This window comes from Alexandromys fortis, unplaced genomic scaffold (assembly GCF_014885135.2).
Source record: "Alexandromys fortis isolate MF-2015 unplaced genomic scaffold, M_Fortis_MF-2015_v1.1 scaffold_78, whole genome shotgun sequence".
In the NCBI taxonomy this organism is placed as follows: domain Eukaryota; kingdom Metazoa; phylum Chordata; class Mammalia; order Rodentia; family Cricetidae; genus Alexandromys; species Alexandromys fortis.
Genome location: NW_026067977.1, coordinates 1,609,485 through 1,629,539, shown reverse-complemented (window position 1 = coordinate 1,629,539; position 20,055 = coordinate 1,609,485). Strand labels below are relative to the sequence as shown.

Sequence of the window (20,055 nt, the reverse complement as noted above, 5' to 3'; positions counted from 1 at the left end):
GAAATTGTACATGGAGGTTTCTCTCCCACCTGGTGGCAGTGGGCAGCAGGCCATGAGACCATGCTGCAGGTCCCCGAGAAAACCAGACAGAAAGTAAAAAGGATGCAATGAGAACAGAATTCTGGGAAGAAGAAAGTTGACTCCTCCCAGTCCTGCACAGACCACCAGGAAGCCGCTGCTACAGCTGAATCAGGAAAATCTCTCTTAAAGGAGCTATGGCACACCACCAGTAAACAGTAAAAGCTGTGTTAAACTCTTTTTTTCTAGAATTCCTTTTTCAAGCCCTCTCAGGTTTTATGTGGATTTAGTTGACCACTTTGGAGCACCAATTGTTTTAGGGAGAGGGCCCGCTTGTTTGTTCTGGCTGCTTGGCTAGCTTAGCCCCGAAATAACCACACAGAAACTATATTCATTACCTGAAGCTTGTAATTACCCACCTACTTGGGTGTGGCCTCTTATACTATATACACGGATGCAGAACCTGTGTCCATCCCTTTTTCTCCTCCCCCCCCCTTTTTTTTTGCCGACCGCTCATTCAGATTATTTGGATTTGATCTCCATCCACGTTCAACAGAGAATCCTGATTTGTGAATTTACTCCTAAATAAATATTTCTCAAAGAGGGGGGGAGGATTGGATGGAATAATAAATTGGTATAAGTTTACTCACACTAGTAATAATAGTAACAGAGTGAATACTTGTGAGTTATTATTTATAGACAATTACATTGGTATAGATTCTTGTATACTGATACAAAGTTAAATTATATTGAATATTGTATGCATGCATGCTTCTACCTCTGTTTAAACATTTTTTATATATTGATATATATTTGTCATATTGCGATGTACATTTCTACCTCTGATCAAGATACTTACACATTGTTTACATTTTGAGGTCATTGTCCTCATTTATTGCAGTTGTTTATTGTCTTAGTCTTTAAGTTATATAGGTATTAAGAATTATAGATCAATAGTCATCTATGTTTGTTATAGTTAGACTAATCAGGTTCTTTAGTTACATAGAGATTATATTCTGCATAGATAGATAATCTTCAACCACCTCAAAGAGCTGTAGAAAATGGCATTTATATAACTTAGAGTTCTGTTGAAGTGAGACACAATTGCTCCTGGCAACACTGATCTATTCCCGAGAGAATGTTGAGCACTGAAGACACTCCACTTGGAGCTTATTTTCTTCTTAGCAAAACTGGCCTGTAGGCAAAGAAATGCCCATGCCTCAACCACTGACAAAATACATAATATCTGGAAATGGATAAGCAGCACTGTCAAATCTTGCCAAGACAGGGTAAGATGGTTTTGAAAAATTTCTTGCCTTTGAAAATGGTCTGTCGGTTATTCTAGGCCTTAGCCAAAGTTGGTTGCTTCAGCATTGCAAATAAGACTTTGGGTGATTGCCCAGGTAGCCAGTTGTTTCTGTCATTAGTTGCACATTTTGGAAGTTGTTTGATTGCACTTCCTACTTATTCAAGTAATATTATTTCCCTTCTCGGATCTTTGATGGGGTTACTTTCCTCTCATGACTTGGCCAAGTTATTTATTATACAAGACTTAAGCTAGTTAGAATGGGATATTTGTTTTTATTGTATTTAATTTTGTATTAGGCTTAGAACTTTCCTATTTAAACAAAAGTGGGAGGTGCTGTAGAAAGACCTGCAGCTTGAAATTACCCACCTACTGGGGTGTGGCCTCTTATACTATATATGCAGACACAGAACCTGTATCCCCTTTCTCCTTCCCCTTACTCCTTTTCGCCAACTGCTTGTTCGGATTGTTTGGATTTGATCTCCATCCACCGTTCAAGCAGAGAATCCTGATTTGTGAGTTTACTCCTAAATAAATAACTAGCTCAGTTCTGAGCTACTGTGGGATTTCTTTTAAGTATCCGTTCATCACTTGTCCGGTCACACTCCCTGGCTGTGGCTTATTGCTGGATTTAAAACCAGTGCTCGCAGTGACTAATAATCAGTAGAATAATTGATAAAACTGGAGGCCGGGATCAGCTGTGAAAATCAGGGAGTCACCTGTGGGGCTGTTTTCAGTAGAGTTGAAGGTTCAGATGAGCTGAAGAAGGAGCACTAAAATAATGTAACTCTTGTTAGGAGTTAAACGTGTAGGAGACCTACAGAAGTGGCTCTAAAGCGGGAGCACGAGTCTAAGTCGTCTCAAACGATTCATCACCAGGACTTCTTACTAATAGGTCTAGAGTGGAGCTTAAGAGTTTGCAGTGCTAGCAAGTTCACAGGCGATTCTCACAGCTGCTGGTCTATCGGGATCACTTTGATAAACCACTGATGCCCGTGCTCTGTTAAAGCATTGGTGGAAGCAATTAAGAATCAAGGAACTACCTGCTGACAGAACAGCTGCCACACCATGATGTCAGGTGACAAAACCATCACTTAACTGCCGTATCCATGTAGGTTCGTCTCCAGTCTCTGGAGTACTGGAACCATGGTTTTCAGTTGTTGATCCTTCTAGCACATGTTACAGTGTTAGATATCTTCACTCAAAATTATGTACTTCAAAATACCTTGCCAGTCTCTTTTGCTACAGTAGAGGGAGCTATAACACAAATTGTACTAGGTGGCATCAACAAAATCTTTGCCTTTAAATTTTGTCAGTCTTTATTGAAGTATTTTCAGTGAGTGGTTCATTGACATTTTATTAGATTCTTGAGACTGGATAACCACTACCACATTTAATCTAGTCATGTTCTCTGTAATGATGTTTTATGGTCAGTGATAAACCACATACTCCACAGTGGTCCCATGAAATTCTATCACCTGCTGACCATTGTAGTGTGTATTAGTCCTCTGTAATGCTCACACACTGAGGGGAGCACCTGACAGTGTATTTCTCCAAACCCAGCCCCAGGGATATGTGAGACCCAAGAGTAGAGAATACATCTCCACCTTGGTTTTGCAGTCACTTCTATCCACACCCAAACAGCTCTGCTTTCTGTCACTGTGCATTGCCTGTTTTAGAAACTGATTACTTTGAATCATATGGTATGGGGGTATTTTTATTTGGCATTTTATCAGAGTGGTTCATGTTACAGTTATCAGTGACTCACTCCCAGTGGTGCTACTTAGTATCCTGCTAGGATGTGCACATTGTTATCTCTTTACTTTTAATGGTCTATTAGATGATTTTAAAATGATAGGGAAAATGAGTGTTCATCACTTGATTGTAGTAATGTCTTTGCACTTAACTTTTTTTAATTTAAAATTTTGTCCATAAACTAATTTTATGTAATATGCTATTATCAATATATTATCAAGTTGTTTACTATTATTAAATAAAATTTGAAGTGGTTTTAAATGTAAATGCTGGGGTAATGAAGGAAAGAAACTGAAATAATGCTAACTGGTATGTAAGATGTTAACAGGTTGCATAAATTAAAAATCAGTTTTGTAAAATGAGGGCCAGCGTGAGAAATAAATACCTGGAATAGAAGAAAACTTCCTCAGCTTGATAAATGAACACATAAGAAAAAACAATTAACATCATATTGAAAAAAATATTTGGTTCCCCCTAAGATCAATAACAAGACAAAAACATCTGCTTTCTTCATTTCTATTTAGCATTGTACCAGAGATGCTAGTCAGTGCTGTCAGGCAAGAAAAAAGAAACAAAAAGACACCCAGACTAGAAAGGAAGAAATAAGACTGTTTTAAAGAGAGAATGAGATATTCCATATAGAAAATCCTATAGATCTTACTAAAGAATAACTAAAACTAATGAATGAATTTAGCAAGGTTGAAGATACAGGCTCAGTGTGTTCAAATTAATTGTATATATTAGCAGTGAGCCATAAGAAGTTAAAAATTAATACCACCTATAAATAGAATAAAGATATAGAATATTAATGGGCAAATATTGGTAAAATATTAAAGAACTACACACTGAAAATTTGAATCTTTGCTGAAGGAAGACCTAAATGAATGTCCAAGGTTTTGGAAACTTGATATTTATTCTCCTAAAACTTAATGTGTTGATTATATGAAACTCTAGTCAAAATTCTAATAGCCTTTTTTTTAAAAAATAGAAAGTGACATTCGAGACCAGCCTGGTCTACAAGAGCTAGTTCCAGGACAGGAACCAAAAAAAGCTACAGAGAAACCCTGTCTCGAAAATGAAAGAAAGAAAGAAAGAAAGAAAGAAAGAAAGAAAGGAAGGAAGGAAGGAAGGAAGGAAGGAAGAAAAGAAAAAATAGAAATTGACAGGCTGTTTCTGATTACGAGGATATAAAAAAACCAAGAAAATTTTGAAAAAAAAATGAGATTAGAAGTGTAACAGTACTTTTTTTATCGGGACGGCCAACACACAAATAGTGACATGGACACTTATTATTAATTAGGAAAGCGTGGCTATAGCTTAGACTTTTCCCCAACTAACTCTTATAACTTTACTAACCCATTTTTAAAATATATGTNTAACAGAGTGAATACTTGTGAGTTATTATTTATAGACAATTACATTGGTATAGATTCTTGTAAACTGATACAAAGTTAAATTATATTGAATATTGTATGCATGCATGCTTCTACCTCTGTTTAAACATTTTTTATATATTGATATATATTTGTCATATTGCGATGTACATTTCTACCTCTGATCAAGATACTTACACATTGTTTACATTTTGAGGTCATTGTCCTCATTTATTGCAGTTGTTTATTGTCTTAGTCTTTAAGTTATATAGGTATTAAGAATTATAGATCAATAGTCATCTATGTTTGTTATAGTTAGACTAATCAGGTTCTTTAGTTACATAGAGATTATATTCTGCATAGATAGATAATCTTCAACCACCTCAAAGAGCTGTAGAAAATGGCATTTATATAACTTAGAGTTCTGTTGAAGTGAGACACAATTGCTCCTGGCAACACTGATCTATTCCCGAGAGAATGTTGAGCACTGAAGACACTCCACTTGGAGCTTATTTTCTTCTTAGCAAAACTGGCCTGTAGGCAAAGAAATGCCCATGCCTCAACCACTGACAAAATACATAATATCTGGAAATGGATAAGCAGCACTGTCAAATCTTGCCAAGACAGGGTAAGATGGTTTTGAAAAATTTCTTGCCTTTGAAAATGGTCTGTCGGTTATTCTAGGCCTTAGCCAAAGTTGGTTGCTTCAGCATTGCAAATAAGACTTTGGGTGATTGCCCAGGTAGCCAGTTGTTTCTGTCATTAGTTGCACATTTTGGAAGTTGTTTGATTGCACTTCCTACTTATTCAAGTAATATTATTTCCCTTCTCGGATCTTTGATGGGGTTACTTTCCTCTCATGACTTGGCCAAGTTATTTATTATACAAGACTTAAGCTAGTTAGAATGGGATATTTGTTTTTATTGTATTTAATTTTGTATTAGGCTTAGAACTTTCCTATTTAAACAAAAGTGGGAGGTGCTGTAGAAAGACCTGCAGCTTGAAATTACCCACCTACTGGGGTGTGGCCTCTTATACTATATATGCAGACACAGAACCTGTATCCCCTTTCTCCTTCCCCTTACTCCTTTTCGCCAACTGCTTGTTCGGATTGTTTGGATTTGATCTCCATCCACCGTTCAAGCAGAGAATCCTGATTTGTGAGTTTACTCCTAAATAAATAACTAGCTCAGTTCTGAGCTACTGTGGGATTTCTTTTAAGTATCCGTTCATCACTTGTCCGGTCACACTCCCTGGCTGTGGCTTATTGCTGGATTTAAAACCAGTGCTCGCAGTGACTAATAATCAGTAGAATAATTGATAAAACTGGAGGCCGGGATCAGCTGTGAAAATCAGGGAGTCACCTGTGGGGCTGTTTTCAGTAGAGTTGAAGGTTCAGATGAGCTGAAGAAGGAGCACTAAAATAATGTAACTCTTGTTAGGAGTTAAACGTGTAGGAGACCTACAGAAGTGGCTCTAAAGCGGGAGCACGAGTCTAAGTCGTCTCAAACGATTCATCACCAGGACTTCTTACTAATAGGTCTAGAGTGGAGCTTAAGAGTTTGCAGTGCTAGCAAGTTCACAGGCGATTCTCACAGCTGCTGGTCTATCGGGATCACTTTGATAAACCACTGATGCCCGTGCTCTGTTAAAGCATTGGTGGAAGCAATTAAGAATCAAGGAACTACCTGCTGACAGAACAGCTGCCACACCATGATGTCAGGTGACAAAACCATCACTTAACTGCCGTATCCATGTAGGTTCGTCTCCAGTCTCTGGAGTACTGGAACCATGGTTTTCAGTTGTTGATCCTTCTAGCACATGTTACAGTGTTAGATATCTTCACTCAAAATTATGTACTTCAAAATACCTTGCCAGTCTCTTTTGCTACAGTAGAGGGAGCTATAACACAAATTGTACTAGGTGGCATCAACAAAATCTTTGCCTTTAAATTTTGTCAGTCTTTATTGAAGTATTTTCAGTGAGTGGTTCATTGACATTTTATTAGATTCTTGAGACTGGATAACCACTACCACATTTAATCTAGTCATGTTCTCTGTAATGATGTTTTATGGTCAGTGATAAACCACATACTCCACAGTGGTCCCATGAAATTCTATCACCTGCTGACCATTGTAGTGTGTATTAGTCCTCTGTAATGCTCACACACTGAGGGGAGCACCTGACAGTGTATTTCTCCAAACCCAGCCCCAGGGATATGTGAGACCCAAGAGTAGAGAATACATCTCCACCTTGGTTTTGCAGTCACTTCTATCCACACCCAAACAGCTCTGCTTTCTGTCACTGTGCATTGCCTGTTTTAGAAACTGATTACTTTGAATCATATGGTATGGGGGTATTTTTATTTGGCATTTTATCAGAGTGGTTCATGTTACAGTTATCAGTGACTCACTCCCAGTGGTGCTACTTAGTATCCTGCTAGGATGTGCACATTGTTATCTCTTTACTTTTAATGGTCTATTAGATGATTTTAAAATGATAGGGAAAATGAGTGTTCATCACTTGATTGTAGTAATGTCTTTGCACTTAACTTTTTTTAATTTAAAATTTTGTCCATAAACTAATTTTATGTAATATGCTATTATCAATATATTATCAAGTTGTTTACTATTATTAAATAAAATTTGAAGTGGTTTTAAATGTAAATGCTGGGGTAATGAAGGAAAGAAACTGAAATAATGCTAACTGGTATGTAAGATGTTAACAGGTTGCATAAATTAAAAATCAGTTTTGTAAAATGAGGGCCAGCGTGAGAAATAAATACCTGGAATAGAAGAAAACTTCCTCAGCTTGATAAATGAACACATAAGAAAAAACAATTAACATCATATTGAAAAAAATATTTGGTTCCCCCTAAGATCAATAACAAGACAAAAACATCTGCTTTCTTCATTTCTATTTAGCATTGTACCAGAGATGCTAGTCAGTGCTGTCAGGCAAGAAAAAAGAAACAAAAAGACACCCAGACTAGAAAGGAAGAAATAAGACTGTTTTAAAGAGAGAATGAGATATTCCATATAGAAAATCCTATAGATCTTACTAAAGAATAACTAAAACTAATGAATGAATTTAGCAAGGTTGAAGATACAGGCTCAGTGTGTTCAAATTAATTGTATATATTAGCAGTGAGCCATAAGAAGTTAAAAATTAATACCACCTATAAATAGAATAAAGATATAGAATATTAATGGGCAAATATTGGTAAAATATTAAAGAACTACACACTGAAAATTTGAATCTTTGCTGAAGGAAGACCTAAATGAATGTCCAAGGTTTTGGAAACTTGATATTTATTCTCCTAAAACTTAATGTGTTGATTATATGAAACTCTAGTCAAAATTCTAATAGCCTTTTTTTTTAAAAAATAGAAAGTGACATTCGAGACCAGCCTGGTCTACAAGAGCTAGTTCCAGGACAGGAACCAAAAAAAGCTACAGAGAAACCCTGTCTCGAAAATGAAAGAAAGAAAGAAAGAAAGAAAGAAAGAAAGAAAGGAAGGAAGGAAGGAAGGAAGGAAGGAAGAAAAGAAAAAATAGAAATTGACAGGCTGTTTCTGATTACGAGGATATAAAAAAACCAAGAAAATTTTGAAAAAAAAATGAGATTAGAAGTGTAACAGTACTTTTTTTATCGGGACGGCCAACACACAAATAGTGACATGGACACTTATTATTAATTAGGAAAGCGTGGCTATAGCTTAGACTTTCCCCAACTAACTCTTATAACTTTACTAACCCATTTTTAAAATATATGTTTTGCCATGTGGCTCAGTTACCTCTTCTTATTACAGCATACCCAACTTGCTCTGAGTCTGCTGGTGAAATCGTGTCTAGATTTTTCCTCCCAGTTTCTCTCTCTGCCCAGAAGTCCTGCTGTTATAATAAGGAGTGCGGTGGGCTACTTCCCACAGCCTGGCTGCCTGGCTAGTTTATACCTGAAATAATTACATGGAAACTGTATTTGTTTAAACACTGCCTGGCCCATTAGCTCTAGCCTCTTACTGGCTAACTCTACATCTTGAAGCATTGTGGCATCCATTTTTGGCCTACAGGTTAGAATATCTGACAGACTTTTCTGTGATGCAAGACTTTTGAAGGACTGACCTATCTTGTCTTGGCAAAGTTTGGCAGTTGCCTTTTCTTGTGTCTTGTTTGTCAAAACTGTCAAGCTGTCAGCAGTCAAGGCAAGGTCAGTTTCTTGCCCAGATAGCTAGCTTTATCATATTGAAAGCAAACTCTGAGGTTATTTGATGCCCATCGTCCTTTTTTGAAGTAAATTGGTGCTGCCAGGTGCAGACATGTCTCACTGTCATAAAAATCCTTATGATATTAAAAACACCTTAAATGTCATATTCTGTAGGTCTCTGAAGTGTTTGAAGACCACCTATCTATCTAAAATATATATGTTTAATCTTGGAGACATACCCAACATGATTATAAGTTTTATTGTTATAGATAACTAACTACTAACCTGCATTTCTTATTTATCCTAAATAGTTTATAATAATAGCATTTAAGGACTAGAACTATACATTATATTTTAAAATGAACTGCATAGGTACAATACCTTAAACAAGAATATAAAAATATATACAATATAACAAAAATAACCTTAAATTTGAATCAATTTACAAAAAATATCTTAAGAGTAGAAACACATATAGAGTATGTTTTAATATAACCTTAAATTTGTATCAATATACTATAGTCTCCCTTTTTTCTTTTCAGACAGAGACTCTTGAATTCAACCTCCCTTGCTTAGTTTCTTCCCTTACCTTGACAAGTAACAATTTACAACCAATTCCCCTAAATAATGGCAAACATCCATAACCCACCAAATGACCAAAAACCAACCACCTCATCTGTTGGGAATTTGGGCATCATGTTCTCTAGCCTACTTTCTGTTCTCTGGGAGCAACGACATCTTTAGAGAACCCTAAGAAAAATTGAGATAATGATCAAGTCCTGGGAAAGCTAGCTGTATTGTTTTTTGTTTAGTCTTTGTGTGATGGGAATGTGTAGAGCTTATCTGAAGTCATGGCTGGAGTAGTGTATGAGGCTGGACCATCTTAGCTAGCAGTTTTGAAGTTGTTCTGTATATGGACTTTAGAATTTGAGAAAACTGCAACAGAAGCATTTTGAGAGGCTGGATCACCTGGGATTGTTTTCACTGGTGTTTGGTCCTTTCTTTCTGAAAGCACACAAACTTTTAAAGGTAACATTTATGCTTGAATTAATACAGGTGTGGAATGTGCAGTGTGCATAAGTTGTGTTATGTTTGAGCAGGTAAAAAGTATTTGTTAACTTTATAAGTTTGTCTTGACTGCATTACCAAGCTGTAATATAAGTCTCTACCCATATGAAAGTCATGAGGACTCTGTAGTCAACAAGATGTATCATGTCTAATTCAGTCTCAGAGCTGTTCCCATGCAGAGGGATCAGCTTATACATCACTTGTAGTTTTTCTTGGTTTTCCTCCTTCTTGTCTCTAGTCAGTACTTTCAGTAGGTCTCCCCCAATCAAATCTGGTCTTCATTAATTTTGAAGTAATCTGTAGCTTTTTATTTCTTGTGGAAACAAAAGCAAAACCTCTCCTCTGATGCCACATATTTTCTGACTTCCATTTTGAAGTTAAGACATTTTTATATAGCTTGTTTTAATTTAGCATTTTTATAACCCAGTGTTTTTCAGCAGCTACTATTTTTTGTTATCAGCATTTAAAAAAATTCAAACTCAACAAAGCACCATACAGAATCCAGACACCCTGTGTATTTTTCATCTTTACATGTCTTAATTCCTTTTATATTACTTTACTCTCTCCTGACTTTATTTTTAAACTATTTATTTTTCTATGACTGTTTATACCCATTTATCTTTTTTTTTCTTTAGCACCTAAGCATATTCAAACATATTGTATTTGTTTAGAGGTTTTCTCAGTTTGAACCTGACTTTTTGCATGTCTGTAGCCTTCTCTGATAGTATATGTCAAACCATAAAGTACTAGGCTACCATCTCATGGTTCTGCTGACTGCCTCTGTTCCCCTCAGTTCCCTGAGAGCTTAGCCTCATGCTGAAGGTATTGCCAGGAGCTGCATTTACCGCCCTAGCTCTCAGCTCTCAGGAACTTGCTGAACCCATTTTGCAGAATCCCACAAGCGAAAAGGCCCAGATGACAACTGCAGCAGTACCAGCTGGCATGACATCTCAATTCTTGTTGCGTAGCATTGGCGTGCCAAATGTAGCAAGCTTTCTTGTTGGATGATCTTTGTATCACCATTCCCCAAACAACAACTCGGGGACTTACTATTAATTATGAAATCTTGGCCTTAGCTTAGCCGCCTTTTCAACTAACTCTTAAAACAAAGTTAGCCCACATTTTTAAATCTATGTTCTGCCATGTGGCTCTGTCTCATCCCTGTACTGCACCTTCTGCTCTCTAATTTTCTGGCAAAATGTGCCTAGATTCCTCCTCCCAGTTTCTCTCTCTCTGCCCGGAAGTCCCTGAGTTTTTTTTTTTTCTTCTGTTTTTACTCTCTACTCTTTGGGGGCCCACCACCCAGGACCTAAATAATACATATAGAGGCTTATTCTTACTTATAAACGCTCAGCCTTAGCTTGACTGATAAGCCATCTCACTGGCTTTCCTTAACGTAAATTATTCTGTCTACCTTTTGCCTCTGCTTTCTCTTGCTTCGGAATATCTTACTTTTACTCTTACTCTATGGCTGGCTGAGTGGCTGGCCTCTGATGTCTTCCTCTCCTTGCTCCTTTTTTTTCTTGTCATTTCCCCTTCTATTTATATTTTTTGCCTGCAAGCCCCGCCTATCCTTTCTCCTAACTTGCTATTGACTGTTCAGCTCTTTATTAGACCATCAGGTGTTTTATACAGGCAAAGAATCATAGCTTCACAGAGTTAAACAATTGTAACATAAATAAAAGCAACACATCTTTATATCATTAAACATGTTCCAGAGCATAACCAAATGTAACAGTTCTTAATATAATATTCTACAAGTCCCACCTATTCTCTCCTGCCTAGCTATTGGCCATTTAGCTTTTTATTAAACCAATCAGAAGATACCTGACTAGTAGACACATCTTTACAGATAAACAAATATTCTGCAACATAGAAGCCTATAATAGCTGACTTGAAAACATTAAAGTTGCAGTGTTGAAAATGGTGGATATCAGTGTATTCTATAGATTCACTGATGTACAGAATAGAGAGCGCATGGATGGCAGTGTGTGTAAATGGAGACCTGATTGTCACAAAGGCAGTCATGAGAAAGGGTGGTATTGGCTATAGATTGCACTGAAAATTTTGGATTTCCTAATTCATCTACTAAATTAATTTATAGTGGGTCTTGTCCTAAATTTAAATCCTAAAAAGTACACTTTAAAAAGAAAAAAACTGGGGGGGAAATCTTTGTAACCTGAAGTTAGGCAAAGATTCCTTATATATGACAGCAGAAGCAAAATCATTAAAATAGTCTCAAAATTGAAAGCAGTTATTTTTGGAAAGATACTGTTAAGAACATGAAGAAAAGGCTGGGTATAGTGGCACATACACTCCTTTAATGCCAGCATGTGGGAAGCAGAGCCAGGCAGGTCTCTGCTGTTGGACAATGGTCTTGTACCCGTAAAGATTTGTTATTTGTATTTTATTAAAATGCTGATTGGCCAGTAGCCAGTAGCCAGGCAGGAAGTATAGGCAGGACGACCAGAATAGGAGAAGAATTCTGGGAAGAGGAAAGGTTCAGTCTGCATTTGTAACCCAGATGCATAGGAAACAAGATGAGAATGCCTTGCTGATAAAAGGTACCAAGCCACATGACTAACATAGATGAGAATAATGGGCTAATTTAAGATGTAAGAATTAATTAATAAGAAGCCTGAGCTAATAGACCAACCAGTTTATTATTAATGTAGGCCTCTGTGTGTTTCTTTGGGGCTGAGCGGCTGTGGGCCTGGACAGGACAGAAACCTTCTGTCAACAGGTTTCTGTGAGTTTGAGACCAGCCAGAGGTATTAGAGAGACTCTGTCTCAAAGTGGGGGGCAGGGTGAAGAAAAGGTACACACTAGGATGATAATCTTTATAAAGCAAACAACCGATAATAGACTACTGTCTACAGCATGAGGAATTCTGGGAACTTAGCAAGAGAACAGGCATTCCAGCTAAAAATTGAGTGAAATTTTAAAATCGGTATCTCACCAAAGAAGATGTCAAGATGACAGAGCACACAGAATGATGCACTACCTTTGCCCCGTCTTCAGATGATCTTCTTCCTTGCATGTCTAGTCCAATTCTCCCTTTCCTTTCACTTGTAATGCTGTACCAGGGACACGGGAGCCCCACACTGGAACTACAGTCTCCCACATGGAAAAGCTGTACAGAGCCCCCTGCTGTGTCCAGACAGGTGTGTTGCAGCTTCTCTGTTGACAGCCTGATGAGTCTAGCAGGTCTAGAGATGGAGGGCCAAGAGTGAGATAGAAAGTGTGTTCCAGCTTCTTAGTGTGTAAGGCAGTATGTCATCCCTTTACCTGAACTATATTTTTGCTGTCATCTAGAACTGTAATAGTAACTTAAAGAGATAGCAATGTACTTAAAAAAAAATCACTGGGGCTTTGTAAAGTGGTGCCAGTCACTAACAGCAAGAGGTAGATCCCAGGTTTTCTTACTTTGTGGAGTATGTGTCTGCCTTTCTGTGTGTTTATGGTGCAACAAATAGAACCTAATGCATTGCTCGTGCTAGGCAGGTGTTATATAACTGAGATATACCCCAACCCTGACCCTATAGATTTTTATGTATACTTTGATGACCTTTAATAGGATTCAAATTGGAATTTTTTTGACCATATTGAAGGTAAGAATCATTGTGGTACACCAGGTGATGGTGGCACTCACCTTTAATCGCAGCACTCATGAGGCAGAGGCAGGTGGATCTCTGTGAGTTCAAGGCCAGCCTGATCTATGGAGTTAATTCTAGGACAGTCAAGGATGCCACCCTAGTCTACAGAGATAGTTTCACAACAGCCAGGGCTATACTGAGAATCCCTGTCTTGAAAAAACAAACAAGCAAACCAAAAAATTGTTATTGATTCCTGTTTGGTGTCCAGGTGACTCGTAGCATGGAGCTCACAGAGCCCTTGGGCTCCTATTCGCCTTCAGACTCCTTATCAATAGGCAGTGAGTGCTTCTGAGACCTAGTTAATAGTTGTCCATTCCAATAGCTGTAACGTTACAGCTGCTAGCTTTCCTCAGTATTTGCTAATAAATAGGAATCTTTAGATCTCTTATGAGTCTCTGAGTTTCTAAAACTTACAGTTGATATTATGTGTGCTTTTTAAAAGAATGTCTGAAATATATGAAGTTATTTGTTTTATGCTATTCTTATAGCTTTGGACAGGTGTGTGAGATTTTTTAAGAAACTTATTTCAGAAGTCAAATTGTGCATCTTCATCAGAACCGCTCAGAATCAGCTCCTGGCTTTCTCTGCAGTCACCAGTGAGTCCACTTGAGTTCTTGCTGAGTTCTGACTGACGTTCTCTCCTCTCCCTTTTGTTTTAGATACTTGTACCTACTGTTCTCTGGCGATGACCTTCTACCTTTAGACCACTGGGTGTTTAACACAGAGGCTCACCCTCTGCCCGTGTTACGTTTAGCCAACAGCACTCTTTCAGGTAATCCTGCTGTTCGATGAACAGCTCCAGAAGGACCATTCTTACCTGTGTTTTGTTTACATGGACCACTACAGACGTTGTCTGGAGAGGCGGCTTTGAAAACCTGGACCTCTACATCACCATGCCGGATGAAACTCTCCCCTTCAAGACTTTTCACTTGTAGATACATCAACTTTGAAATTATTCCATTTTATACCTGACCAAAACATGTTCTGGTACATGTAGGACAGAGGCCTGATGTGCTTTGACTCTTAATGAGATGGCCACATGAGAAACAATGTCTTATTCTGTATCGTTAGTGCAAGCCAAGAACATAGAACACCTTCCAGGAGTTAGAGATGGCTTTTGGAACCAATTATACCTTTCTTTCCTCCCACCGTGGAGCAGCTTTCAAATCAAATATTACACATTGCTTAACCCCTTTCCTCCACTTTAGTAAATAATGGGACACACTGGAGTGAACAAGAACAAAGGAACAGTGTAATTACATCAGTAGAAGAAGACTTGGAGAAGAAACAGACACTGTCCCTGTCTGAATAGTCAAGCTCCCCATTGGATTTTTACTGGACTGGTAACCATTTCACTCCCAACATAGTTCATTGAAATCTGTTTAGATTTAGTTTTTTTCTGGGGGGCATAACCTCATGAAGAATACTTTTCAAGTCTCTTGTCTCCATATGGTATGCTGAAACTGGTATTTATCATAACTGCTGCTTATGAGCCCGAGTGTGGGAGTGTGCATGTAGCTCACGCTAGTATGGGTAGCATGCAGAAGGTGGGGAAGGTGCCAGTTTGTTGCCTTGAAACCTGTTCTCAAGAATCCTTGATTTTGTTGGTAAGGAAATTATTCTTCTGAACCAGCAAGTCTTATCAAGCAAAGAAACCTGCTTTAATCATGTACCGCAGTTAGTAGAGTTGTTCACCTCACAGCTTTCTGTGGCTTGGCAGAATTCACTCTAACTGTCATGCACTCTGCCTTTGCTAGAACAAGCTGAGTCGCTTTCACAACACACTAAAGCAGAAGCAGACATCTCATCGTCCCTCAATTACCTCACATGTGTGAGCTACTCACAAAGATTTTATGTTTTTATGTTTCTCCAAGAATATTATATATCCAAAGAACTAATAGAATAGCTTCAAAATAATCTCCAGTGGCAAATGTGTGATAGAATTAATCCTACTCACTAAAACTGGCATAAGCCTAAGGAACTTACAGATATTGTGGGGTTTTTTGTTGTTATTGCTTAATACTTTGGCAAAAAAAGGTAAAATTTTATCAAAATCTATAAGGTAAATATTAATGCTTATAAAATTTTTGTCCCCTGAATTTCTATGACAATACAAGACACTCTCCCTCATTTTTTCATTTAGTACAGACATCATTTTTTGATGATAATAGAACTTGAGAACACTATAATCTAATATTTGCTCTGAATTTGAATATTTGATAGAACAGTTTGTTCATGAGCTCTGCTTTGGAATTTTGAACGCTTATTTCCTTGGTTGGTAGCTTTTCTTTTTAGCTCTCTACTAGCATATAGCAGACTTAAATTGTGGGAAAAGTCAATATAATCAGACATATAAGGGTGACCGTCTTACACTGTAAGTCATCTGGTCCTCAGAGTTCAGCCAGTGCTGCATAAGCTTGCCCCCTCACACCTGTTCAGTATTCATAGAAGACAACATGGAGAGAGCGAGTTCTAGCACATTTCAAAATGGTGATATCTTTTCCTACTTGAAATTTTTAAAGTGTAAATGAGAAAGGTAGATCGCTATTACTTTAAAGAGAAAGAGAAGGTTTTGGTTCTCAGAAGAGAAAAAAGTGAGCCTTCTCAAAACAGCACAAGTCCACTCACAAGTCAAGATAAAGTGAAAAGCTGGAGGTGGCAGAGACCAGAGCAGCAAGCAGGGCACCAACCGTGTTTCACTTTGTTCACGTCAGTGCAGTAAAGGCGCCATCTTGGTTCCCCAGGAATGCTCAGAGGAGACAAAACAGCATCTCCCACCCCCACCCAGTGCTCTTGTCGTTCACATGAGCCTAGAGCATAAGAGGAGGCATGGGTGTGAGCAGGGCATGGTTCATGTGAAGATCTGAAGACTGTCATTTTAACACCCCGTCTTTGTGATGAGAACTCGAGCTTACGACAATGCTTTTTCTTCTCTGAATACCAAAGGCATTAAAGTCAGGTGTAAATGACTTGCCAGTGTCATGTTGTATTTTGTTAATGGATTTTAAAGATATTTTTCCAAAATCTAGCATTACCCCATATTTTGCTTACATTTTAAACGTGTGTCTTCTTCCATCCTTCATACCCTTGACATTTTGTAGACCTCAATACTCAGGCCCCATACTCATTGTGTTTATAAAATTGGAAAGGAATCCAGCAATGCTTACTCACTAGTGCCTCAACGCTTCACCCTCTGCTATGGGCACGATCGTGCAGAATAGACAATACATAAAAATGGGGATTGTTGAACACCTCTAACTTCCATATTTATTGCTCATTTTAGAATCACATCTTTTGATTCAAAGCAGATTTTTAGAAAATTAATGAGCCACTATGAAGTTATTAAAACTAAGAATGAGCCCTTGAAGAAGCCTCGGTCCAGACGAGTCCTGAGCTGGAGGCGCTGTCTCTCAGGGGGGCTGTGCATGCTGTGCTCCTCTACGCACCAGTTCCTGTCTTCTGACTGGGGTGTGGGTGTAAAGAAAGCCTAGGTATCGAAGGAGTGCCCTGTTCCTCTAGGACACCAAGGCTTCCCTTGGAAGGTGTCAGTCAAGCAGTTTTTCTCCTCTTTTCCACTCTTCATCGCCAAGGTCTTCGTCAGACTCCAGATTTATTGATAAAAGCTTGCGCTTGCCCTACTGGTTATGATGCAGGCTCCCCGTAAGCCAGATCTTTGAGTGAGCGCATGCGTGAGAGAGTGAGTGGGCAGACAGCTGCGGAACATTGCATCCGTGCCAAGCTCTGTGCCTGGCACCATTCAAGCCTTAGAACACGACACGTGATTCCAATGGCATTTTCTGTATGACAGTGGTTCATATCATTTTAAATGTTTTCCAAAATGGATCATGTTAAGAAATTCTTAATTTTATATTTCATTTAAATTAAAGAGAAAGATAAAGGTTTATAATATATTTTAAACACTGTTACTATATAATACTAACAACTATAATTGTAGTTAATAACTAAAGTCTCTTGGAAATGTCAAAGAAATATTTGATTTCTGATGCATCTTTGACTAAAATATTTACTTCAGAAATAAAAACAGTCTTATTTTGTTATCACTTTACATTATTAAAGTCAATATTTTGTAGACGTGCGCGTTATTTTATATTTAAAAAAAATTGTTCCCTAATCCATGGGTTTAGCCTGCAGTGGTAAATTCTTTTCTCTAGCACACTTCCTACTATGGTAGCACCTGTATTTCTTACCTATAAAGTAAAACCTATTAAAATGTCTCAAATGCCAGTTACTAGAGGCTAATAGTTGTAGCTTCAGGTTCCTCCTGTCCTCTGGGTTCTTTACCCTGGAATTGGCCAGCTCCTGCCTTGTGTAGTCTGCATAACTATGTATATACAGTTATACACAGACCCAGGATGCTATCTGCCCACTGTAGGCAGCTGATGTCTGCTTTAGGCCACACAACTTGCAGAGGATTGGCGGAATCCCATCTGACTGTTGTGATTGACTCGTGGTTTAGGGACCCTGGGAAGCATGCTTCCGTTCTTCAGCTCATCCCAACCCTCACAGAGGTGGTCTTCTCACTCTTCCTGGATCAGACACAGTAAGCTTCTTAAGGACTGCGCCATCTAGCTCTCTTACTATTCACTCCTGCTGTTACAACTGTAGATGGTATGCAGACAAACAGGGGAGCCGTGATGCAGTAGGCCTTCATTTAAAAAACTAGATCGAGTTCTGGATTTGACCTGAATGTCACAGCTGCTGACCTGATCCCAACTTTATTTTGTATAAGACCCTCTAACTTTTAACCTACACCTTTTCTCTGTTTTATATTTGCTTAATTCACTTTAAAGCAGAAAGATGTATGTATGTACAATTGTATGTATTTCTGTTACCTAAAGGTGTATATTTTGTTATCTTGAAAGTAGATATATTTTTCAGGGTCTCTTTGGGTTTTAGGATAATGATTGTCATGAAAGAGGCAGAATGGAAGGGTTAGGCTCTCGTTTCCTTTCTTCATCTTGTCATTCAGTGTCGTAATTCCAGACTGCTCACGAAAAAAATCTGTATGGCATCAAAATATTGGTTTCTAACTTTACGACGACTGACCCTTGGACCACGACCCTGGGATGTTGGGGCATAGCTGCTCTATTCTCTTAGAGCTTTCAGATGAGAACATAATAGGATTCTGGATCTTGGTGCTGCAGAAAGCAATCTTGAAGAACTGTGAACAACACAGAATGGGTTGTGTGCCCAGCTCACCCCTTGGCACAGCTGCTGCTAGTCTGTAGGGTACTTACACTGTCGCCCCTAGAACAGCCTAAGTCTGAGTGAAGATACATACCCAGAGGCATGTCCTTCCTCCTTCTTTCCGTAGCTCTCCACATACCCTCACAAGTATGTCAGTGTGCATTGTTTGCCAATCAAAGCATCCTTCATCTTCAGCTTTACACTGGCACTGTTACCACCTCAGTCAGCAGCTGTAGGCCACCTGAAACTTAGGTGGTATCATCTTGCTAGCATATATGTTGCAGTGTACCAGTTCTGACAGGCAGTACACTTTTCATGATGTTAATCAAGCATGCCACTATTTTTGGAAATGAAACCTGTGTTCAGAACGAAGGGACAGAGAGCTCTTTCTTGGCACGAATGAACTGCCTTTCTAGGCCCTGCCTCCTCAGAGGTCACTTCTTAGTGTGCACCTAAGCTTTGGTTCTCCAAGTATATCAGAGCACATGTGCAGAGGAACACGTGAGGCGAACACCTTGCAATGACTTGCATGCTTACAGAATTCTGCACATTGCACATCAGAAAACCATGAAAAGCAGAGCTCTTTATTGACAGAAACGCTCGATTTTGCTGGGTTAACGGACTACAGTGTCCCCAAGTATATTTATGTTGGTTTGGAAGATGAAACGCCATTCCTTACCCTCACTGACCTCAAATACACTGATGATTTTCCCCTAAACTAAGAAGTGGGTAAGTATAGCCTATGTTGTTACCCACTGGCTGCTCCTCAACTGATTTCCAGTCCTGTCCTCCATAATGTGATTTTTTTATATAAATCAAAGGTAATATTGTATATTGGAGATCAAATAAAGATGTTCTTTAAGTGAAAAGTTTTTCTCTTTTTTTACCCCCTTTTCACCCAGCGGCGACCAACAGTTCAGCTTCTTCATGTGTGCAGAAGAGCTACTTGGGCTTTGTTCACAGGAACTGGGAGACCTTGGTTTCCAGTATTCAAGGCATTTCTTTTGACTCCACCCATTTTCACATTTCCTGATTCGACAGCAAGATAGAAAGCTAGCCGAGAGAATTAATTTTTATATACTGATTTGAAGAAAATCTCTGGAGCTGTATTTCAGCCTTCACCTTCATGTCCCCTTGTGCATGTATCCCAGAACAGCCTCTCGTTGCTAAAGCGCATGCAGGTTGGGCAGTAGTTTTAGACACATGAATATTTACATACAGACTTTTGGGTGGGCATGTTTTCATTTCTCTTGGTGTGTGTAGATCTGGAGAGAACACTGCAGAGTTGTGCTGGCTTGTTTTATGCAGCTGCCACAGTCTAGGGTGACTTCTCTCATGTGCTTGCTAGCAGTGTATGAAAGTCGGGTTGCCAGCGTTCATCGCCACCGGTTCCTTCTAACAGGAGGCTGAGTCCATTGTAGAGACTGTTTTTCAGTTTAAATTGTGCATTTGGACATCCACAGGC

General features: G+C 38.6%; 1 protein-coding gene across 1 annotated transcript in view; it reads left to right on the top strand.

The window, feature by feature from the left end:
• The window catches only part of Man1a2 (mannosidase alpha class 1A member 2), a 122,300-nt gene extending 104,826 nt beyond the window's left edge, over positions 1-17,474 (top strand). The window contains exon 13 of the mRNA XM_050157474.1: positions 14,042-17,474. Within this exon, the coding sequence (XP_050013431.1) occupies positions 14,042-14,174 (133 nt within the window). The 3' untranslated portion in view covers positions 14,175-17,474. The remainder of the gene's footprint in view (positions 1-14,041) is intronic.
• The last annotated feature ends 2,581 nt before the right edge of the window (positions 17,475-20,055 follow it).